At 31.1% G+C, this 26,182-nt stretch overlaps 1 protein-coding gene across 2 annotated transcripts in view; it reads left to right on the top strand.

Annotated features, from left to right (window-relative positions):
• The window catches only part of LOC124366081 (CTD nuclear envelope phosphatase 1 homolog), a 44,301-nt gene extending 18,658 nt beyond the window's left edge, over window positions 1–25,643 (top strand). For both annotated transcript variants that reach the window (XM_046822311.1, XM_046822310.1), the window contains exons 2-7: window positions 3,060–3,126; window positions 10,146–10,336; window positions 12,719–12,822; window positions 13,201–13,325; window positions 13,648–13,803; window positions 16,650–25,643. In XM_046822311.1, coding sequence (XP_046678267.1) covers window positions 3,060–3,126; window positions 10,146–10,336; window positions 12,719–12,822; window positions 13,201–13,325; window positions 13,648–13,793 — 633 coding nt within the window. In that variant the 3' untranslated portion in view covers window positions 13,794–13,803; window positions 16,650–25,643. The remainder of the gene's footprint in view (window positions 1–3,059; window positions 3,127–10,145; window positions 10,337–12,718; window positions 12,823–13,200; window positions 13,326–13,647; window positions 13,804–16,649) is intronic.
• Window positions 25,644–26,182: the final 539 nt, after the last annotated feature.

Here is a 26,182-nt window from a genome sequence, read left to right as displayed (position 1 = left end):
TTTCTTTGTCGTTGCACCATATATACTAATTCCATAGGCTAAGTGTGAATGTACTAGTGAGAAATATATTGTCCGCAATGTCTGTATACTACAAATCTGCGACATCTGTCAGAGTGCATAGATACCAGAAGACATTTTATAAATTACGTGCTCAGTGTGTTTGTTCCATGACAGATTCTCGTCAATTATGAGTCCTAAAAATTTTGTGTGCTCAACTTGGGATATATCATTATTATTTAAATTAATATCAAATTTGGGTGTTATTCTTGATTGTTGAGTGGAAAACGAAATGAAATTTGATTTAGTTGAATTTAAGAATAATTGTTTGTTATCTAAATATCGTTTAACTAAATTTAGACTAATGTGAGAAGATATTTCTATATCTTCTTCTGAATTACCTGATATGGTGATGTTGGTATCATCTGCAAACAAACAAATGCCACAGTCCTGCGGAACCACCTTAGGTAGTCCATTAATGTAACAGAGGAAAAGTAATGGGCCCAAAATGGATCCTTGAGGGACTCCGTATTTAATGGTTTCTATTTCAGACTTATATTTTCTTATAATGTGACACCTGCTCGGATTTAATTTAGATGATGTGTGTTCTATTTCCACGTATTGTTTCCTCTCTGTTAAATATGATTCAAACCATAATAATTCTCTATTTTGAATACCTAGATTGTTAAGAGAGATTAGAAGTTCTTGGTGTGAGACGCTATCAAATGCCCGTGTGAGATCCAAGAAAATTCCAATTACCTTTTCACCCCTATCCACAGAGTTGATTATTGACTGAATAAAGTCAATGCCAGCGGTAGTAGTGGACTTTCCCGATCTAAAGCCATGTTGTTGCTTATCTAATAATTTATTGTTTTCTAAATAATTTACTAATTGAATATAAACTACTTTTTCAAATATTTTAGAAATCACAGGAAGAAGAGACACTGGCCTATAACATGAGGGGTCATTTGGGTTACCTTTTTTGAAAATTGGGATTAATCTGGCAATCTTTAGTTGATTCGGAAAATAGCTTGAAATTAGAGATGAATTTATTAAGTGGACTAATGGCTGTAAAATGAATGGAAGAGATTGTTTTATTAGTTGTATAGTAACCTCATCATTTCCAGATGATGGTTTATTTTCAAAAGACATGACAATTTTTTTTAAATGAGTTTCTGAAATCTGATAAAATCTAAATCTATTATTTGTCATATGAGCATGTGGAAAATTTAATTGTTTTTCATTTCTAGAAGGTAAATTGGGTAATACTGTTTTATCAACTACGTTTACAAAAAACTTATTAAATATATTTCCAACCTGTATTGGATCACTTACAACTTCCTTGTTTATATCTCTAAAAACTGTAATATTTTTTTTACAAACTGGTTTTTTATTTATTTCTGTTTTAATTAATTGCCATGTTGATTTTGAAATGTTGCAAGAATTATTAATCTTTTGATCAAAGTATTGCTTTTTTTCAATATATATAGCATTTTTCAATTCCTTTTTCATTTCTTTAACTTTTGATTTTAATTTTATATCCTTAAGTATCCTACAGTTTTTTTTCTGTCTATCAATTTACACTGCTTGTATTTAATTTCATCAGTTATCCATTTACTTTTGTGATTTTCTTTTTTGGTGACTATCAATTTAGGAAAATGTACTTCAAAATTATAACTAAAAATAGAATAAAACACATCATATTTCATACGCACTGGTGCTTGGTAGACATCCGACCATGCCGTATTTGCTAGGCTGCTTAAGAATGACTTAATATTACTCTGTGTAAATTTTCTAATATATTTATTCGTTACACTGTTCTGCCTTTCACCAAGATCTAAAATTTCAATTATCTGTGCATCATGGTCGGAAATGTGTGTTATGATGCCAGAGACTCTAGTTTTATTAGAAGGTAGATTTGTAATAATATTGTCAATTGCTGTTTGTGATTCTAAAGTGACCCTGGTTGGAAAATCTATTTTGTAATGTAAGTTAAACGATTTTAAAATACTATTGAATTTGTTGTAAACAGTATCCTTATTCAAAACATTAATGTTGAAATCTCCTACTAATACAATATTTTTGAATTTACTACACAAGATATTACACAAAACCTCCAACTTAGACAAAAAAGGATCAATGTAGCAATATTTAGGACTTCTGTAGAGACAGGCCAACACAAAAGAGTATGTGCTAACATGCACCTCCGTAAGACAACATTCAAACTCTTTCTCAGTCAGCAGTGATTGTATAGAGGGAATTAAAAATGTATTGCATTTAATATAATTTCTAGCTAAAATCAGGGTACCTCCTCCAATAGAGGTAGCTCTAAAAAAATGTGAAATTTTGTTATAATTTGTAATATTTAAAACTTCAAGTTCTGAATATGTCATTTTGTGTTCTGTTAGGGCAATTATATCTGGTTGAATTTCGTCTGCTATTACATTTAATAGATTGATTCGTGATGGCAAATGCTGTACATTTTGGTGAAAAATAGAGAATTGTTGATTAGAGTTTATATATTAGTTGGAATTACAAACCCTTAAAGCAGTCCATACTTTGACTCACAAAACTGGTGTACACTTCTGACTCACTTTGTGTTTAAGCTCAGTAACTCGCTCGGCTCATGGCATGTTTCTAGTCAGGCACAACGGAATTTCTGCGTAGCCGTAGCAAAGAAATTCCATTGTTTTTTCTCTATTAAAATTGATTTTGAATTTGAAATAGATTAGTAAAGTGGTGTAGACCCTATTCCCTGTTCAATATTTCTCACAATGACCACTTTACTGAACTGTATTGTTGTAGTATAGAATATGAAAACATTAGTAATATTTATTTATATTTGAGACATATGACTATGGTCTAAGTTTTCCGGTACGTACCATATCAAAAAATTGTTTGATACATTTATTTCTTAAGATATTTTATGATGAGTATGTCAAAGTTTAATATATTCTCATAAAATGTGTTAAACTTTAAACAGTAATAATCATTGTTCTGAACTGCAATTTTTTCAAAATTACATTTTCCGGTAAATTAACGTTTTTATTGTTGTGTTTCAGCTTGTTCAGCATCAGCCAGTGAAGTACGAGATATACCCTCTGTCACCTCTATCCAGGCACAGGCTGAGTAAGTTATCTCACGTTTTATATGTATCAAGTTTTGTGAGAAACAAAATGTAGGGGGAATCTCATTAATGCAAAATTCTCTGTTTTTGAATCTGAACACTTAAGTTATATCAATTTAATGCAATGGATGATTTAAATAATTAATTCTATACAGATCTACATACAAGACTTGATCACTTTCACCACTTTATTGATTGTATTGGGGTCATTGAAAACGGTTTTTATTGAAGTTTCATCATCGTATATTTAATGGGTTATTTATTATTCCTCTTGAGATGATTTTATTCGTAACTGACAATTGACAATATATATTTTTATACTTTTGGTGTTTAACTATATATACTTTTATACCCTTATGTAATTAGGTTTGTTTTATTGTAATCAATCTGTCTGAATTGTGTTAAATAAAAACATAAAGTTTAAAGACAATGTTTATATGTATTATTGCATCTTTTTTAATGTGACTATTGTATATATACATTGCAAATGTTTACTTAATCCAAGTCTTTCTAAAGTCAGTAATTGTTCGATTGGTCCTGTTGCTCTCATTTAAGTATTTAAATGATAATTTTTTTATTCAAATAGTTTATTATATAAGAAGTTTCTTTTTCAAGATGTTGGAAATGATTTATATCCATTAATATTCTAGAAGTGTATAAAAATGTTAATAAGCTGTTTTTGAGTTAAGAGTATACTGTACTGGTGGCCATCTTAATTTTAGTCCCTTAACTATTTTTAACTTCAAACACTTTACAATTTTATTTTTAGTTATAGAATTATGGGAGATGTTTAATTTTAAAGGGCATTTTTATTAGATATTGAGAAAAAAACTCAAACTTTTTTATCTCATTATTTAAATATTCTAAAATTATACACTCAACTAGAAGAATTAAAAAGCTTTTGGATCTTTATGAATTATATCTTAAGTTTGTACGTCTTCCATAATAACTATACAACTAAAAATCAGGACATAAAAAGTGTTTAAAGTTTAACATGTCTTGTGGAATTAAACTTAATTTCGTTCCATTGAAGTTGGATCTTGAGTATATTTAATTCACTTGTGACTGGTGGATGGACGTGTTGTGAAAACAAGTGACTAGTCGCTTGCCATTGAGGAGGCATTTTAAAACAACCAGTGCCAATGGTTTGCCATACAACTTAACCTGTAACAATTAAAAAATTATTTTAAATACATTGTAATTTAAACTGTAATTTAAACAATTATTAAACAGCGATAGTCAACTAACTATACCATGTGCTTTTAACCCTGAAGTGCCACAGTCTCGTGCAGACTGTGAGGAACATCCAGATCGTGTCAAATAGTGTAAGACGGTGCTTAAGAGGTTATATGTTATATTATTCAGATTAGTAATGGAAACAAATTGATATTATTTTGCTTACTTAAACTATTTGTGCACGGACCATATTTAGATTTCATATATTTGTTGTTTGTATATCGTAATCATGATTTACAATATTATAAAAATGAGCACTCGTTATATATATTAACGAAAAAAATAAACAAAGAAATGTTTTATGATCAAACTCAAATTTTAACAATGTTACTTATGTTCTGTTGTGTTTATAAAATACATTTAGGTATGTAGTGTTAAGTGAAATTTAATGTCTGTTTTATAAACAATTAATATTATCAAAATGTTATTTTTATCACATATATTTAACCCTTTAGAGGTTATTGACCATGATACATTGAATACAGTTAACAGCATGATGAAAAACAGTGTCATATTTTATTGTTTATAAAAGTTAATAGAAGATGAGTTGACTTAGTACAACCACTCGATTCCAAATACAATGGGGATCCATCTATTATAAAGATGGTGATTTTGAGTTTTAGGTTCGTTCCGGTTTTGTAAATCAATTCACATGTGGAATTGAATCATAAGTGCTCTGTATTTTACATAGCTGTTTCAAGTTGTGCCAGAATCTGGGAACACAGGATTATAAAACGTCTCTCAACAAAACCAATGTTTAAATTAAAACCTTGTTAATTGACAGATCTTGAGTACTGAGTTAGCATCTCTACATTAACACGGGAGCTTGTAAGCTATAATGGCACTAATTAAAAAAATACATACATGATCTAGTGTGCCTTATGCGATTAGATGAAGAAAACGTATTACACAATTTGTTTGAATATCAAGGAATTGTTATATTAAACTGCGATTTATTATAACCTTATAGACAATTATTTATAATTTTGTTGATATTTTATCACTTACTAACTGTGTCAATAAATGCAATTGTTAATATGATTATCAATCACAAATAATTTTACTTGTTATGAAAAGTTTAGAAAAACCAGAAAAAACCCATATTCATTATCAACATTTTGCTATCATCTAGAGGAGTGATGGCAGATCCCAAAAAAATTTGATCCCGATAGACAAAATTGTGATATGCTTCTTAATTTGATTCCCATTACTGTGTTATATCTTTCTAAAAAATTAGAATATAGCCTTATTTCTGAAAAAAATTGTACCACCATTTTTATACGGGATGGGCTCATACCAACAAGCTTTTGCCAATTCCAGTACAAAAATGTTATCTAAATTCTGAATTTAATATTGATTGTAAATGGTTGTTTGAGTCAGTGATTTTGAGTCAGCAGATTGGAATTGTAACAGATGAGGTAGTCTGTTTGATATTTTATGCCTTAGAGAATCAAGGAATTTGATAACATAGAGATAAAAAACATGTTGAGGCCAAAAAATTCATGAAACAATTTTAAACTGCAATTTATATTATGTTAAAGAATGTTGACTTTTTAAGTTCAAAACGCAAAACTTGATTTTTAGTTCACACTTATATAACTTAAGAAACCATTGATCCGCCCACTAAACGTTTGTTGTTTAAAAGATTTCCTTATTGTCATCAAAATTAAAGTTTCATGGGTCTCTATTCTCATATCTTTCTTTGTGGTTAATCTTGATACAGATACGAGATGATATTCCTGATAAGTGTTAAAATATTAACAACAGTTTCCCTGACCATCGTAAATAAGTTTATCAACTTGTCATGCTCAGTGTAGTGTATCATTAAGTATACAATTTTGGAGTTTGATACTACATCAATTAATTGAGGTTAACAGGATAAATAGAATCATTGGAATTTTGATGTATTATAATAAAAAATGCGATACCACAAATTTCAGAACTGGTTGGTTGCCTACTGGGCAGATTTTACATTTAAGGTACTTAAATTGAAAAACAAGGCTTACAACTCAACACTAATTTCAGTACTCATTTTGGTAAACAGTAAAATACCATTTCATGGACATAAAACATTGACTCTGGTCATAAAACAGTCAATAATTGACCGTAGGTGGTGATCTAATCTAACCTTAAAATGTAAATACACGTGTCATGTCTTTTTACTATTGTTATGAAATAGTTCAAAACGTTATCAGAAACAATCAATTTAGTGTAGTTATTTGCTTTTTAGTGGCATTTTTAATTAGTCTTCTAAATACTTTTAAGGAAGAGTTCACAAAATCAGTTGTCTTTATGGGTGTTTATATCCACAGTGTATACATTAAAATACTTATTAAGTTGTTATTAACTTTAGCATGTGAATAAAACAAGATTTTTCACTCTTTTTTCTTGTAGTAATATATCAAAGGATTCCAAAATATAATTAAACACTGATAATATTTTTTAGAACTAAAGCGTTTGGTCAGAACATACACTAGCACTTTTTAAGTGTTAAAAATACACATGGATGATTTTACTTGTCATATCACTAAGGTTACAAAAGAAGTAAACAAGAAGTGGCAAATGGGATATATCAGAGCCATGTATGATAACATTTTATCACATGAAGATTGTTTTAGATTAGATAACTACTCTGATTTATCTGTACTGTGTTTAAATAGCAGTTTTATTTGTTTTTAACATATGCTTAGTTTATCAATGTAATATCAACAATTGTATCCAATAAAAATATATCCTCATGAGTTTATTTTTCTCATAATGTAATGAATAGACTTGGCATATTTAATACAATCAAATATTTTGAAGCTGATCATTTGATTGGGTGATTAGGGACTTATTAAAAGTTATTATTATTGTTATTGCAATGGTAAGAAATGTTCTATTGTACTGAAATAGTTTAGGTTCAGTAATCGGATCATGGCATTTGTTTTTTTCCTATTTTAGATAGTTTAGCCATTAATTTAAATTTTCAAAACCTTATTTTATTCATGTAGGGAAATACAGATTTAATTCATTATTTCTATGTTAATAATCTAGAAAATTGTTTGGTAAAATTTGTAATGGACTGTTGAAAAGTTGATACAATAAATGACTGTCCTTTGTGGGTGCTCATTATTGACAATCATGAATGACACAAATAGATAACAAGATTAAGGACATTTGTAATTGTTGTGTTTTTTTTTACATTATCAGAACAGGACATAAAATATGTTTGTTCCCAATGAAGACAATTCAATCCAAAAATATCTTGGAGACATTATTTATCTAACATGTCTTTGTATAAGTAAATTTTACATAATGATCAGCAGAAAAATTACTTTGTTTACTTATTAATAATCTAACATCAAACTTAATATCTGGAAGAACTGAATTTTGTGTTAAAAAATTATGACATAATATAAGCATATTGTCACATTTCAGAACTTTTCTGAAGCTCCTTTTTCATTAAAATTTAATTTCTCATATTCAGTTTTCTTCTATACAAGTATTTTAAAATATGTACAACATGACAATATTTTCATTTATTAATATTTCTTTAATTCATTAAAAGAGCTGTTTTTTGCAAACTGTATGCTGCTTGTCACAAAAGTTTTGTCTATAGCCCATTATGATGAAAATATACTTTTATGTTCTATATCTGTAATTTGAAGCAAGCTATCCCCATAATGTTGGATAGTGGTAAGATTTCAGTTATTCAGCAAATATTCACAAGATATGGTAGAATGATACAGAATTAAATAGTTGGTACTTCTGTTTGCATGCATTAAAACAGCTGATTGTTGCAACAGTAGAAAGAACATGTTTATAAGTTTGTTTTGATAAGGTTATGTTTTGTCTTGGTTGCTTGGTTGACTAACGTCATTTGCCATTTATCAAATGGTTACATCAAAGCAAGATTAAGCATTTTGTGTTCGTAATTTGATCAAACTATGTTGTTGTTAGTGTTCAACTTAGGAAAAAACACGTGTAGTGTATACAAACATGTTTGTAATGTATGTTAAAACTTGTTAATATAACAAATTATTCTATGGAACTTTAAAGAATTCGTGGCTCTTTGTTTGCAAATAATTAACCGTATTTTTGCTCCATTCTTTTTTATTCATCCGACAATTAAGTCAAGGTTAAAGTTGTAATACTTAAAATACTGTAAATTTATGCTTATAAAACACTTTGTTCGTTAACAATAAACTAGATTTAGTGATGAATAAAATTATCAGTATTTTGTTTATTATATTGGTGAAGCTAATAATCATGATTGTGAGTAATCTGTTAACACGTTTGGTCCTTATTATTAACAGACTTAATAGGAATTATTTTTGGTTTCATATTCTGGTATGGTATTAACTATAGTAAACTTTTGTCACTGTTTCATAAAATTATATTTAAAGACTGTTTATTGTGACCTAATTAGTTCTTTAACTACCGAATTATTGGATGGTGACCTTACAAGCTCAATTAAAATTTGGCTCCAACTCTTCAATGACCACATTACTAACATTTCCTCGCCATTAAAAATTCCCAAAAGTAATATTTTTTATTTCGGATAAGTTTTATCTGTTTTTATTAAGTTTAAATTAATAAATGAAATAATGCAACTTCTACATACAGTCGAACCTGGATAACTCAAATGAAAAGGAGCAAGGAAACGTTTGAGCTATACAATTTTTTGGGTATACGTTTCGAGCTTCTGAGGGTGAAAAATCTGCCTGTAATTTCCAGTTTTAAAGGGCCAAGAAGATTAATAACTTGTCTAGATTGTGTTGTCAGGAAGTAAGCTTGTATAATTGTACATTCATCTGAATATCATGTATACTGTATCTGCTTCTATCCTACATACAGAATATCACCAAGGTAAACAAAACTGTAGTGTAGTAAAATACGTAATATGTAATGTATCTTGTTCAAAACAATGCAGTGTTAGCAAATCACAAAGCATGTACAGAACAATGGAGTAAACTTGTGAATTAGCAATCAGTGTCAGGGAGATTTTGATCGCATATGAAAGTTTGCATAGTAATTGTTGGCTCAATAGCGGTTCCTGAACTTTGTTGTCTCATCATTTACAGCGAATCATAGAGGCGATTTGATTGGAATTTCGACTTATCGAGGATTGTAAATATAGAATTTGCAAGTTATAGAAGGTTAATGTACAGTTCTAAACATTGAAAAGTCTTACTTATCGTGGCATTCATAACACAATATTCGAGTTGTAGAAGTAAAAATAAAATTAATTGAGAAGTTAGGTGGGATTTTAAAAATTTGACTTCTCAAGAATTTTCAGTTATTGAGGATTGAGTTATCAAGGTATATAATTCAACTGTCAACCTCCCCCGTCATAATTAGAATAATTATAAACTTACATTGAGTAAAAGGGAAATCTGATTAACTTCAATATTTTATTTTTATTTTCATAAATTTATCATTCTATACAGGCAGTTCTGCTAGTGATGATTGTTAAAAAAATTAGAATTAAAAGTATACTTTATCTACAAACTAATAAGTCTACTGTATTCTTAAAATGTAAATTATCTGTGAATAGGGTCTTAAAATAAAAGATTCTGTGATTACTTTTAAGAGTAGTAGTGCATGAGTAACTAGAAATATGAAATAAGTCATATTACAGTTATGCTGGAACTGCATTTTAGAGTTCTCTCATTAGAATCTTAAAATGATTAATTTTTAGTTTTTAGTAAATGAGTTAATTTAGTTGGAATGATTCATGAGTTGAGGATGAAACATGTATTGGAGACCATTCTAATGTATGAATGTGTGTTATGTATGACAGGTCTGGTGAAGCGGAAGGTGTTGGTGTTGGACCTAGATGAGACGCTGATTCATTCGCACCATGAAGGTGTTGTCAGGCAGACTGTAAAGCCTGGCACACCGCCCGACTTTGTGTTGAAAGTCACCATCGAGAGACATCCGGTACGGTTCTTTGTTCACAAGCGTCCCCATGTCGACTTCTTCCTAGACATTGTAAGTGGATTTTGCAGTAAGCGGCGGAAGCTTTGATTGGTGCTGATAAATGCAATCAAAGTTAAAGATTTTGTTCTGATTTAATAAATTGGGGCAGAGTAAATAAATATAAAGTCCTTATTCAAGATGAAATTATCTAAGAATGGAACTACAGTAAAACCTGTCATATCCAGCTTAACTCAGTGAAGGAGGAGTCCGGATATGGAATCGTAATATAATTTACAATGGAATTCATAAGTTTCTTAAGCAATACCTGACAAATGTTGCTGTTTGATATTCAAAGGCACTACTGTATGTACTATAAAAACTTTGAATACTGCACTGGAATTGTTTACCATGACATTTTGTCTCTTTATGAAACAGCACAGGATAGTCCCTTGTGAAACTTTAATGCTGGGGACACATTAGCACTGTTAACTGATGTCAACCAATGTCCAATTTGTGGTCTTTATTTGTGGTTTCAATGTCCGTTGCGATTATTGATGTAACGGTACAAGGATGACATGCCAAAGCTGGACAGACATGTTGTCAAACTAAATTACTGTGATGGATATTTTTATTAAAGGTTTTTGTTTTCATACTTAAGTTTGTACAGTAAAAAAAATTAAAAGGATGAGATTAAGTACTATATTATAAAAGTAAGTTATAAAATTAAGTCATATATTGTAATATATGTATATATTTTTCTATGATAAAAGTAATGAGTTTATGTTAATTTTACCATTATTATTTTTAGTTTGACAGACTCTTTTACATAGGTGTTAAATTTCTTTTAAAAGTCGTTGTTCTTTCAAGTAGTATTTATTGTTAGTTGTAAGTAATTATTGTATATTTATGAACTGTTTTAATCATGTATTATTGGTTTCATTTCATTTGAAAGAAAACGAGTTTGTATATTCCTGCAATAAAGAGAGTTTTCTATTCTATTCTATTCTATTACACAAAAAAGGTTTAATAATATACAGTTGTCAAAATTCAGATTTTGACTTATTGAAATTTTCTTTAATACTGTATAAAACAGCAATGAGTTATTGATTAACGTGGGTGAGATTGATAGAAATGGTAACAAAGACTTCAGGTGTGAATTTTTATAATGTCTGATATTTTTACCAAGGATAGATCGACTCTGTTAATCAATACCAAGGATAATATCACTAGATTCCGATACTAACAGAATTATTTAAAACACACTTTGGAAAGTCACGAATTTACAATATTACAATATTAGAAGTTAGTTTATTCGCAGACGACAGCTGATGGTAGTACTCAAATTACTGATTGCTAAAACATGTTTTGTAGTTTCTGGTGTATAAAAACTATTTAGAAACGTACAGTAACTAAATAGTATGATCTTAAATAATATTTTATTTTAAGTACGTATTTCCCATGTCTATATTTGTCGATGCCAGCGTGTCTGCTGTTTTTATGCGTGGTTGGCAGTTGCTTGGTGATAAATAGACGACTATGTCACCTTTCTCATGTACTTTTCACTGAACGGAACTTGTCTAACGGCAAAATCGTGATCTTTTACCGTAAGTTCATGCACCGCAGACCTCTGAGCCACAATATTAAACTGCAGTCTGCAAGGAGCTTAAATAGGTGGTAATAATGACTGCCTACTATTCATCACCAAATTTCTCGCATATACCACTAGCGGCGAAATTTGCTGTTATCAGAGCTTCGTGGCATTTCTTGCAAATACAGTTAGCGAAGAAAAACATTTACTGCACACAGTATAAGGGTTAAAACAGTATTAGAGTTATTTATATTTGGTTTGAAAATGGACTAGAGAATCAGACATTTTTTACCAGGAAAACACCTAGTATTTGAAAAAAAATTGTTATGATTGGCTACTCTGCGTACTTCTAAACAAAAAAATTACATTAATTCTAAGTTAAACCTAGATTATTAATACTTGTTACTTGGTGAAGTGTCCATACTTTAGTTATGACTAATTATTTGTAGCAATTATATTGTCTTGCAAAAATATTAAATTGTAATGACAAGTATCAAAAATTAAATTAATCCAATTAACTTAGGTTGATTTTTCATGAAGAATTTTTATTTTTGACCATTTTCAGTAATAATATATATTAATTTTTTCCCACCACCTATTTTTTAGTTAAGCCATGTTTAGGGGTGGACCGCTTCTAGGTGGCAACGCAATAATAAAGTCTCTTATGAGCCGTGATAATGCGAATTCAGCAATGAACCTCAAACTAATTCAATGAAAAGTTAACAGATCCATTATTACAAGTTAGTTATACTCTATTGGAGATTCTAGTTCATTACAAATTCATATTTAAAAAGTACATGTGTAAATATCAAGTGTTTTCATATAATAATAGAACATAAACTAACCTAAATGCTGTATGTGTATAGGTGTCCCAGTGGTACGAGTTGGTAGTGTTCACTGCCAGTATGGAGATCTATGGAGCTGCAGTTGCAGACAAACTGGACAACAACAGGGGGATCCTAAGACGAAGGTTAAACAATCAGTCAATCAATTGATGTTCGTTAAACAAAATTACGGTTAAGAATCAGATCTATTCATATTTGTATATAGCGTAAGATTTGCAGCCATTATGGTGTATGTGTACATTTTCATCCTCTCCATACCATAATCCACATCCACAATCCCCTCCCCCCTCATCACATGTGATAAATAGTGGCAAATTTTAATTGTTCTTTGCATATTCCCAGAGACGGGTCTGAAATCTTAGGATGCCATAACAAAATAGCTACATACTTCTTGCTTTTTATTGATTGTGTTCTCTTGAAGTTTAAATTTTGACAGATGATAACAGTTTCCACTTGTCGTATTTAATTACGATGGTAACTTACGAACCACATGTTTGCCGCAGATACTACAGACAGCACTGCACACCAGACTTGGGCAGTTACACCAAGGACTTGTCAGCCATCTCTGTAGACCTGGCTAACGTATTCATCCTAGACAATTCTCCGGGAGCGTACAGAGCTTACCCAGGTATTGGCACCAGTTTTTGAATTTTTAGCATTATGTTAATTTCATGTGGAATTGGAGTTTTCAATTATAATATTCTCTGAATCCTATCTTTTCAATTTTCAAGCGTGTAAGAAATTATATTTGTTATTTAACACCTTCTGTAGAGAACTCCTCTCACCAACTCCATTTTCCATTCGCGATAATGAAACCTTTATCTATAACAAGTGCTTAAGATGATTTGATCCTTACTTTGTCTGTTAAAATACAGAATTTTTAATTTAATTTTGCCTATGATTCAATTCAAAAAATTGTTTACCGTAATAAAATATGTGCTCTATTGCAGATAATGCAATTCCAATAAAGTCCTGGTTCAGTGATCCTATGGACACGGCACTGCTTAACCTGCTGCCAATGCTGGATGCGCTCAGGTTCACTCAGGACGTGCGCTCAGTGCTCAGTCGAAACCTGCACTTGCACAGGCTCTGGTAGCATCATACATGTGAGTCCAAGTTCCTCTCTCTTAAAGCGCATTTAGAGCAGAGTATTTGGATTTTCTAACATAGAAATTGTATTATTGATTATGGTATACTAGTAAATGATCTCTTGCTTGTGAGTTGATCATAAGTGAATGCTCGCATTAGTGTAACCAACAGGAATTAGAGAACAAAAAGGCTATGTTAAAAGACTTTCCAGAAAATAACAAATTTTGATATGAAAAATACTTAATATAAGGATAGAATATTACCATACAACATGAAGATAAGTTTAAAATTATTAAATCATTACAGTACACTAATGAAGCAGTACAATAAATAATCATTTAATCCATACTTGAAAGAATTTCCTAGATGGAATGAATCTTAATTATTTGATTCAAATGTTTTGCAGACAATATCTTGATTTTCTAAAAAAAAAAAAAACTAATACATTTGTTAGGCCAACTTTGCCTCACAATTAGAAATATAGTTCCCATTCTCATCATGAAAGTTATGATATGATTACAAAGCGAGTTATTGTTAGTTTGTTTTAAAAACAACAGGGTATTTATTAAAACAGGGGAAAATTGTCAAGCTTTAAAGTCCTATTGGTATTCAGTTTTAACGAGTATTCACACCAGAAATGTTCTATGCACAGCCTCAGTAATTACTATATCTATGTAACCTCGCTCACTATTCAAGATATATGTCAAGTTTTATTCAAGAACCTTTGTTTTCAATAAATTGGGTGATCCATTAACACAATTCAAGCTTACATGCCCATAAATCAACTTGAAAACTAAGAACACCAAGATCCTATACAATTTTGTTTCTCTCAATCCAACTACCACCAGTCTCATGAAAATAGTAAAGGATTTTGTGGTGTACATATCTGAACATCACAGATTTGTTCTGCAATTGAAGGTTTACAACTACAATTGCCACCTTTTAATGAGGTTCGGGAGTATGAGATGATTTTAGACAATCCTACATAGCAGATCAAATGGCTGATCTAACTATAATTAACTATAATTGTACGTCCTAAAAGGTAGGATTTGATCCATCTTGTAAGAAAAAAATCAAAAGCTAGAAAATGGTATGATGGCTTTCCAAGCCCTTTGAAAGTCAAGGTAGATACTATCAATTTAACCTTTATGCTCAATCAGCCGTTGCAAAAATGGTCACATTTGTGGCAGCCATAGACAGTCCCTTAAAGCTGTACTTATATGAAGAGATGAGGTGGTAAACTCTATCAAATGAAACTGAACACAAAATCTCCAAATACTTTTGGCACAATTTTGGTTGTGGCAAAGCTACAACAGAAATGCATTTACAAAACATTGATTTAAGGAAGCAAAGTACTCCAAACTTTGATAACAGCACAGTTGTGTCAGCTGAACTCTGTCATCAGTGTTGACAGCTGAAACCGAAGGTTATGACTACAAATCTTTGCCAAGGTTGGTTTATATATTTCTAGAGGTTGGTCAGTGTAGACCTCAAGACTTTCAACATTTTTAGAATGCATCCATCAGTTCAGTTCTATTTTTACCATTACTCTAAGGTCAAAATACACTGTATTGTCTTCTCTAACTCCAGACCGTTTAAAATTTCCATGGACACAACGCATCCATATAAGCAAAGTGATCAAGTTGACTCGTAACACTTAGCGTACATGGAACATTTTCTCCTTTTCATGGATATATTATCCCTCAAAGACATAATAATTGCTCAGAAAAAAAATGTAAACCTCAATTACAGTTTAGAGAAGCATGTGTGCTTTGCCATACTGCTAGGTGAAAGCAGTATACTTAAATAATGATACTTAGATGGAAAGTGGCAGTATTTAAAGTCAGAACATTCTACAGCTAATTGACATTATGGGTGCTGAGTTGTAGATAGATGGATCTGGATCTCATAGAACCAAATGATTTGTGGGGAGGAAAGTTAATAAAGTATCGGGTTTGGAAAAGGATAAAATGGACTATATTACAAATAGGTTACCAGACAATAAAACTAGAACGAGATAGAATTAAGGTATGGATGACTGACAGGCTAGATAGACTAAGAGCTGCCTGGACACAATTAAATAAAACAAGACTAATTTAAGAACAATTTGTGTATAGGAGGGAAGAAGCTATCCACAGGAAAGAGGTTAAAGATTGATGTACTACAGGACTGTCAAAATCACCAGACTTTTCTTTATCTGCCACACAGCGTGGTGGCACTAACTTTGCCAGGGGACGACGCTACCTGGTGTGTTTTCTCTGAACCAATTGGAAGAGGGAGTAACGATTGCTAACAGCTCTCGCTTATACCTATATGTGGCCAGTAAATGTAAAACAAACTTATATATAACACAATTTAATGATATGACATAAATATAAACTAGCTTAAACAAATAATGTATTAGGTAGTGTAAATATTATACAGGTGCTAATCTCAAGAGGAGGGTGCAGATCAGAGTAGAATTGTAGAAGAAAAGGAAGCGTTGGTTTAAGGATGAGTTCTAGAATATTCTGGTTTGATTGAACTGTATGTTAATATAAACTACAAATTTAGAGTAAAATGTTCCCTATTGTTATTATGAAGGACCCAACAGGATCTTCTTGAAATAGTGATGTTGTCTGTTTGTCTATGTAATAACTCTTGATAGTAAGGTCCTAGAAACTTGAAACTTTGAATATAGGTCCCTCTTAGTCCAGGGAAAAACTGTATTGGTTTTAGAGTCAAAGGCCACTCCGTCCGTATGCGTGGTAACGCTATCGTTATGTCCTGCCGTGTTTTCCAATACTCTCTTGTATCAGTTCATGTATGCTACTTTTTTATAAATTGTATATGTCAATAGTAAAATTGTTTGTTGCTGTTACAGGTAGCGTGGCAGATGTTCGGAGCGGAAGGGCTCTGCCGTAGCTCTGACGCGTGTGTGCGCTCGCGTACTGGCCAGAACGTACAAACCCAGCACATCATCACTAGGGTTAAGTTTTTTACACTGTTGATGTCAGAACCGGTGGGACCGCAACTGTTGTACATAACCTGCCTGGACTCGATACACCAATCCTGTTGTACAATATGTAACCCATGTGTATAATATTATTTAATGTTGTTTTTTATCAGTACGTAATAGTTGTATGTAGTAGGATAGTTTTGACTTTGGCTTGAAGACAGACTCAAATCGGTTTTTGTCAATAGTTTCAACGATTAACTGTACTCGTGAGTACAACACTGTGAAGTTTGAGTGTTTCGTAATACATTTAGTAGTATTCCAGATGGGTACTACAAAGTTCGTCATAATAATTTCGTTCTTAAGAATTAAGATAAGTTCCTTATAAATTCTGTTTGGCTTGAGATTTGGCTGAGCAAAAATTATACTACATTAGGAGAAATATTGTTTTATCCTTTTTTATTGTTTTAATGTAGACACTGCTTTTTGTTAATATAACTTAGATATCGGTTGAGAGATAAAAGTTGACCCAGCAAATGTATCATTTGCTTAAGTTTGTAATGGACAAAGAAGTATAATATTGTTATAAACAAAATTTACTAGTTTCTACAGAACATCATGGCATAGACTTCCAGTCTGATTTTGAATAGGATTGTGTTAAGTAAATAAGTGCTGTATAATAGGCTATTGTAATTAAAACTATTTTTGTTTTGTTTAAAAAACACTGTTAGTGTATAATAATAAATTATTTTGTGTATTTGAATAACAAATATCATACTCTCAGATTTTTTTTCTCAGAGTTTAGTCATATTTTACAATTACTTAACATTTTGAATGTGTTGTTTTCAATACAACAAGATTTATGTACTGAAAGTTCATTTCTATCATTAAGTAAACATTATATAACAGAATGTGTAATGTTTGATATTATGTAATGAAAATTAGTATTTATTTAGTTAACTTTAAGTGAGTATTGTAGATTTAAACAAAATCCTTTATGGTTTGTTGACAGAGTGTAGTCCTGATTTTGATTTTGATCAGTTAATTGAGCTGCAGTAGAGTTCAACTTGTCCAAAGTCCAGAATCTTACCTAATCAATTAATAATGTTAGTATCGGTGGTTGTGTAAATCAGTGAGGGATTTCGCTGATTTAGAAGGGTTCAAATGTACAAATTAATGATTAAAATAGAGGGACATGGGTCTGTATGGAAAATAAAACAAACACCATTCTGCCTCTATGACAGCAAGAAAATGGGCTATTTTTAGCTATCTGGAGCTCTCAGCTCTCCGAATCACAAGAATTAAAAATGTCTAATCCCTTGAAGCATATAACACTAATTTATAAAGGAGCTAACTCCAAAATACTAGTGATATTTGACAAACGATAGCTGACTCAACAGATTAGATCATACAATACAAAAACAGGTGGTTCTGTTCCATCCACTAATCTAGAAAGCAAAGTTGGAATCACCAAATCCTCTTGTAGAGGTAAGACCAGAAAAATTTTAATGTTATTAAGGAGCTGGAAGAAGAAGTCAAAAGTTGTTGATTGCGTAACTTCTGAATAGCATCGGAGTCAGTTTGGACCTTTTGTGTACTTTTGAAACCTGCTTTTAGGTTGGATAAGAAGCAATAAGAGATAGGAAAAGAAATTAATTGAGCGTTTATTTTCTTTTTATAACTTTGCCCAGCTCCCACCAGTCAAGCAACCAAAATTAAAATGCTCCGCAGGATGTGTAATTGGCAGAGGAGTTCCTCTGACAGACTGGATAATGGATGTTTTTCCTTTACATTTCTTTTCTCTACAAAGTTTACAGTTTAGAGTTGCTGTCTGTCATCTGCAACAAAATATTTATGAGTCTGTATAATTCGTGAAATTGACAAACCTGTTGTAAGATGAGTGGACCTTTTTATAAGGAAAATAGTGCTGACAATTAAATCTCAAAATAGCCCAGAATTTTCTCTAAGTGGGCCTTGATAACAAATCAAACTTCTACAAGTATAGTATGAGGTACTGGCAGTTTTAAAATGGTTAATGCAGCCTTGGGGATGTGTTTGGTGTCATCGATGCAATGGAAAATTGCCTCAATCTTATCTGTAGCAAAAAATAAACTGATGCGTCAGAGAATGAAGGACCTGACAGAATACATACATATAGTTCAAGCCTTTTTAAGTATGGCTTACATTTCTGACTGTACCTCTGGTGCCAATTAACATTGTTCAATACATTTTCCAAAAGCATATCCTCCTTGGCCAACTTGTAACATGGAAATGATGAAGAAAAATGTTTTTAGTAATCGGAATACAAACTAAGCTTCTGCTACTTATGATTCAGATGCATTTATATTTTCACTGCGGCAAAGGAGTCTTCGGTGCCAAGAAACTTTGTACCAAATCAATATAGGAGTTTTTGACCTACTGTTTGTAGTGGTTTGAAAGAGTCAGTTCAATAAAACAAAAAAAGTATGCACAGGTACAAATTGTTATATGTCATGGTAATTATTCATGCTCTGTCTGTGCTCGGACTTCTAATTAAAAGGACTTGACTACTTATATTTATTGTTTTTACTTGATTTCTCTTGTTATTTCAGTGAATCAAAAAATCAATTGTCCAAACAGGGAAGTGTTCAAGTTATTTAGGTGTAATAGCACTCAACTGTATTTACAATTAGTTATTTTGTATTATCTGTAATTGAAGTCATAATCTTACAGTACTATCTGGTAAAGTGACTATGAATCAGAATTATGATATTGTGTTGAAGCCTAAAATAAATGCTGACTCAGCATTCTGTTTTACTACAGTGCTTTTGGTAACCAAATTTGTGACTTCAAACGTTTAATTGAAATTTTATATTACTCCTAGTCATAATTGTGTGTTCAGTTTGGTTTATCAAACAAAAGTTTTTAAATCCTCTCTTTACAAAATACATTTTACATAATTGAATACAGTGTAAATATAAAATTTAGGTTTTATTCTGGCATCAGGGAAGAGAGTTTGAATGTGTATCTGATGTGAGTGCATGTTGACTTGGCCTAAGTGGGAAAGTCCGTGTAAATGATCTCGCGTGGATCTGGCCAGTGCGGCCAACGTCACCAGTCGATAATAGTCGACAGTTCTGTCTATACTAGATAGTTGACTCTTAGTGAGAGATTTACTAGTACCTTTGTTACGAGAACATCTGTTTTAGGATATTGTCGGACGCAGCAAGCAACTACTGTGTGGTTGGAATCAGTCAAATGGAAATATTTGGTTAATGTTAAATTAATTTGTGTTGAAGAATATGTTTTTTTAAGATGTTACTTTATAATATTGTAAAATATCAATTTTTTTTAATAATGTTAATTATGTGTTATATTTGTATAAATGACAGAACCATATCTTTTAAACCATTTGTACCTTAGGCATTAATTTTATCAGTGCCAAACAAATGTATAAGAAATCCACAGTAACTAATTTTTTTCACTGCCGCAGCTTGTGAAAAATCCCAGCCAACAATTTTGTCACCACAACTATTTTAATAATGCTATTTACAAAACTGATATATATACTATATCTATCAACTGTTTGGAGTAGTGTATGTTATAATGGATAAAACAGCAACAATGTTTAGTTGTCTTTGGCCTTCTATTTCGTTTTGTTATATCTTTGCAGCAATGATAGTTTGTCAGTTGCCTCAGCTGGTGGCTAACTTAACAAATTTCAGCTATGCGTAGCAACATACAAATCTGTTCATACACAAAATTTTTTTAATTTGGTTTCAGATCCCGCCCCCTCAAGCTTTCATGGTAGTAGCACTAATCAAAAGTTACAAACTTACACCCCCCCCCCCCCCGTTCAAATATATGTCCTTAAGAATGTATCAGCTAATGTTGGCCAGCCTGGTATGCCATTTAATTTCAATATGGCACAAATTCGTTATTTGTGAACCTAGAGCAAAAACTCAAACTGTTCTGGAATGCTTAGAACATTTTCTAAACATTTTTTGCATCTCAAATGGTTTTCTGATATCAATTATATATATATATATAAATCCAATGAGATGTCACAAAATCTACCTTACTTCTTCTGACTGAGCCAGAAGAACTATGTTTGTGTACTTACAAGATGACATGTAATATTTAAAAAAATGATTTTATACATTCAAATTTTATTTCATTTTATTTATAAAATATTGTTAAATCGAAATGTTGTATAGTTTATTTTTATTTTGTTTATAACCAAATAGTAAACATTTTAAAGGAATGATTTTAGTTTTGCAGAGCGTTTAATCCGGTACATTTTGATATAGCAATAAAATTGAACCTTAGGCAGCTGAAAATTTTTTTAACAAATTCTTGCATAAAAGACTTAGGGTTTCTCATTTACGAGCTAAAATTGTCTTGGTACAGTACTAGTAAAACAATATTTAAACTTTGATGTTCAAAGGGTTAAAAATAAACAATCATTCCACTTACAAGATATACCCTTTTGATTGCACCCTTTAGGATTTTACATAACCTGTATGAAGGTTTGTGATTAAAGACGCCTATATTGTAATATATATTATAATTTCATACAAATTCTGATATTTTTTGTAAAATAATGTTTTTTACTCTGCAAATTTTTTATAGCAAAAACATTAATTGGTGAAACTGACACAGTTATGCAATTATTACACCGGGGTGAGTAATTTTTTATCTCAAATTGTCAATTGTATTAAATTTATAAATTTGATAATCTTAAAAAAGTTGTGTTTTACTATAGAATAGTTAAGTAGTGGGTGTTTTTAATTATTTCATACTTCATTATTTTTTAATTCCTGAACATTATTATAAAAGTTATATGTTCTTGTTGGCAGACAATGTTTTGTTAGGAAGGATTATTTGGAATTTGAAAATTTTAGTGTTGAAGGTTTTATCAATTAGGTATTTCGCTGGATTTTATATTATAAATGTATCACTAGTATTAAAAAAAATATTACCTCTTTTAAAGGTATTGTCATTTTGTGTTGTAAATGTTATTTATGAGATCCATTGTTTTATCATAATAGTGGAATGTATTGATTTTATAAAAAGTTGCTGAAGTTGAATGTCAAACTGAAACTAGTGTATCTTGTGTAATACTTTGTTGCCAAGTTTGTTCAAAAACACTTTCCCTATTTTTTTTTTTTTTTTTTTTCAAATTTGGTTTTACCACTGAGAAGGCTTTTTACAAATTAATAATACACAATATTGTTGAATGTTCAATTGTTCATAAAACAATATGAATATAGTACCTAAATCCTTAGTTTTCAACTTAATAAGGCCAAAATATAGATTATTTTGATTATTATAGATATTCATTATTTTACTAAATCTTATCTGAATGGCTTATTATTCTTTCGCTACTGTATCAGTCAAATCCAAGTCTTATCTTTTCTGCTTCCATATTCCCTTCCATTCAACATCATCAGAATTGACTCTATTACATTGAGAAAAAAATGTGTTAACCTCAGGTTTAAATATTTGAAGTTTAAAAACGGTGATTGTCTCAAGCATTTAGAAACACTTAAACTTCCAGAGTTGTCAATAAAATAAATTGATACATACAGACATCAATAGACACGATACAATGCAATGAAAATCTTTTCTTAACTGACCTTGTCGGATCCTGTGCAAAGACTTGCGTAAACGGAGCACTGGTAAAGGTACACAATATAAAACACATGTCAGAAAATCTGTTGGAAATTATTTTAAATATTCATCTATAAATTGCCTCCTGGAGTTAATAAATTACCACTTACTTGGAACTGTTGAAAGAAATCACTCGTTAAGTGTGTTGCTGAGGATTTTGTTCATGACTATCAAGAATTATGCTGTAAAAGAGTTGAATAACATGATGGGAAAAGGAGTTGCCCTACCTCCACTTAATACTGAGATCAGTAATAGAAAAGTATCTATTACTTTATACTCTGCAAAGAGTATGACTCCAAATTAATAACTGCTACTGACATAGGTAAATTTAGTTCAAATATAAGTAAAACCCTAATTTAACTTAAGTTAACAGGATTTTTATTTACTCTTTCAATTGTTCAGTGATATAAGAAATCAATAACACTACTTTCAAGATCTGTAATCTGATCTCTTCTGAGGTGGATAACTAATCTAACACTTAACTAAAATCTGGATGAAATAAACAAATCGTACCTCATGTAAGACAGGATTTTTAAAATTAACTAACACAATTAACAACTTAATTTTTATTTTATCTGAAATTTTTGTTTTGCTAACAGATGTATACTACTAAATGAATCAAAGATTATTTTTAATTTTCTCTATAATAATCAACTGCTCATACTGCATTTATACATGTTCTGGTGAAGGATCGAATTCAGATTTCACCGTATATCATTCCATTTAACTTTTATACAGCATGATCGTATGGATTGTACACGATGAATGCCCATCGTCTTTTTGGGAACAATTCCATGGGGGGATTTTGGTTTCTCTCAAAGTGAAAGCTCTAAAAACCTCAGGTAATTGGGATTAGTCATTAACAAGATAAACGTGTTGTTAAGTGGAAATAATTACATTTCTTGAAAATTTTCCTTTTTAATGAAAAGGGAAAATTCACAATGTTGATGAGCTGTACCGTTGCAGATATATACATGTTGATTTGTATTATAATTTTACAAATATATTATTAGAAAAATATGCGGTTGTACAATTAAATAAGAGTAAAAACTAAGATAAATCGTTCTGGTGGAGTAGATTTAACTGTTTGACTGATTCCAAACCAATATCATTATTATGTTGCTTGTGGATTATGTTGTTCGTTTTAGTTCAAAAACATTTACTGCTGGTAAATTTGTTATCTTGTACATGTGTAATACATAATATGGTTGTAATGTTGCTTTGTAAGTGATTTCCTAGTTGTTCCCGACAGTTAACTGAAATTGCATACAGAATGTCACTGAGGCAGAGTTGTGTTTTGTTGGCTCTCATACAAGTTTTTTAGTTTTGATGGTTGGAGTAAGCTATTTCAACTTTCCTGTAGACGAACTCTGATCACTGGAGCAACTTAGATATTGAGAAATTTAAGGCTGTTTGTTTCGGAGCAGAAAGCAAAGACTCCTTATTAACCTTGTTCAGAGAAATTCTATTTGTTTTGCTTGATTAATTTTGCAGAACACTCAACAGTTTTGAGAGAGTTAGATGACTTGTCTACTATTTTGTCTGTGAAAATAAACAACTTTTTATTTTATTGAGTTAGGATGTTTCCTTCTAAAATAAAATATTTCGGCATGGGCTCCATCCTTCATGATTTATTCTATTTTTTAATTTAGTAAAAATCCTTGTGAATTTTAACAACAACGGATTACTTTTGCATAGATCAGCTCAACACAACTGTATACAGATTAGTTAATTTCAATAAAAGTAAAAGTAAAGATGACTTATTTTACCAGGCGAAGTTAGGGCTAAGAAGCCCTCTCTAACACTTAACCTGGGGACTAACGGCTTAAAGGTGACTTCCGAACCACCACCAACGGCCGGGCAGGCGGGCTGCTTGCATGGACAGGATCGCTAAGCGGTCACCCATCCAAGCAGCAGCTACGCTCGACGTTGCTTGATCCAACACGTCAATACAATATGAAGCAGAATATTGTATCTAAATGAGTTCAATACATAGTTAAAGAAGTTTTTATAAATACATTTCACTCAATTGCGACTGTAACCGACATAATAGACACTGTGGCAACCTGACGGAACATAACAAAATTATTGCCAACCTATCCAACAAAGTAACTTGAGGACATGTCTTCTGTGTCACATAATAAAAAATTATATGAGTGAACATTTTTTCAAATTTGTTTATTTTGTGATTTTCTTGTCATATAAAACAGATTTAAAATTTTGAATTTTATTTTTACTTTTAATTTTGAGTTCTTTCAAAACCAAGAGGGACTTAATAATTTAACTTTTAATCTAAATGTTCTTATTGTGAAATCCAAGTTCAGTTAAATGAAAAATAATCACTTAATTTCAAATGTACGCACGGAATACTTCAAGTGACAGGTGTGTAATAACTGATTTCAGTGATTTTCATAGCTGAATTTGCTCCAAGTACTAGGAGATTTCCTTGTTCACATGTTTTAGTTGTGGATAATGGTTTTGTGGTTGTAAAATAACAGTGATTTTTGACTCTGTTTATTGTGACATATCTGCTGCAAATTAATGAACATATTTTATTATAAAATATAACCTGTGGTTTAATCGCTTTTAAATGCAACATTACAACTTATTTGTATTTATTTCTTAATAATTACCAGCAATAGTAGCACAAATAAAGAAACTTTGAAACGTTTTGATTTTAAATGTATCTATTTGTGCATTGTACTATGACTGTTACTTTTGTGTGGAAATATTCATGTTTTCATTGGTTTTTCATTTATCTATATGGTAGATTTAAGATTTTGAAGTATTTTCCATCTGTTGAAAGGTGTTGAAGACTTTACGAAGTACGTTTTGATTCTTGAAGCAGAACTGTTCTGTCATGTTTTAACTCCACTAATTTTCAACTTTGTATCAGTGATTGAAATATTGTTCAGCCTGGTTGTGGTGTAATATTTTCTTTTATCGTTAATTCCTTAGGTGCTGCAATTTTTTTATTTTAAGTTATACTGGTGTGTACATAATGTTTTGTTTCAAGAGGCAATTTTAAGATTAGTCTTAAGAGAGCACCTGACCGTATGTGGTTTGTAGATACGTAGTGATTTTTCATTTGTTATATAATATACTGCAAATTAGACAAGAAAATGCAAACAAACTAAAACTATAGTTGTGGATGTATAAAATAAATATGGTTTCCTTCATTAATTATGTTCCTTTTAGATTACAAAATGCTTTAATAGAAAATATATTGATTTTGATCATTTTCTAAATAAAGCTGTTTCTTAACAAGAACTATTTGATTACCAATTCTATCCTAGTTTAGTTTCAGGCCCCAGACAATGTTTCTAGCATTTTAATCAATGTAGCTCCTTTGAATTTGAATTACAATTTTTCTAATTTTGTTATACAGTAGAACCCCTCATATCCGGCCACCACGGGACCGAGCCCCTGGCCGGATAACGATTCGGCCGGATAAACCATCCTACAGTACACAGCACTTGACGAAACAAAACAATTGTACTGTACTGTACTAACCGCACTGGAAATAATCAACGAACTGTTTACAGGTTAAACCTATTAGCTCAACTGAGGACAACACAAGAAAATGTAAACAAATAGATACACAAAAATAACGCAAGAGTCGTGGGAGACTAGTGCGTGCAACTGCGCGTCTGCAAGCCGTGGTAAATAAATTTCGATATTGGCTTCCGGGAAGTGGCCGGATAAAACCGAGGTGCGGTAAAACCGAGGCCGGATATGAGGGGTTCTACTGTATTATTAATATAGTGTAAATGTTGGTCTTCCTGGATGATTCATTTTCTATGTTTGCA

The sequence above is a fragment of the Homalodisca vitripennis genome, chromosome 7, assembly GCF_021130785.1.
Source record: "Homalodisca vitripennis isolate AUS2020 chromosome 7, UT_GWSS_2.1, whole genome shotgun sequence".
In the NCBI taxonomy this organism is placed as follows: domain Eukaryota; kingdom Metazoa; phylum Arthropoda; class Insecta; order Hemiptera; family Cicadellidae; genus Homalodisca; species Homalodisca vitripennis.
Note: the sequence above shows the minus strand (reverse complement) of the source record. Positions and strands in the feature narration are given on the sequence as shown.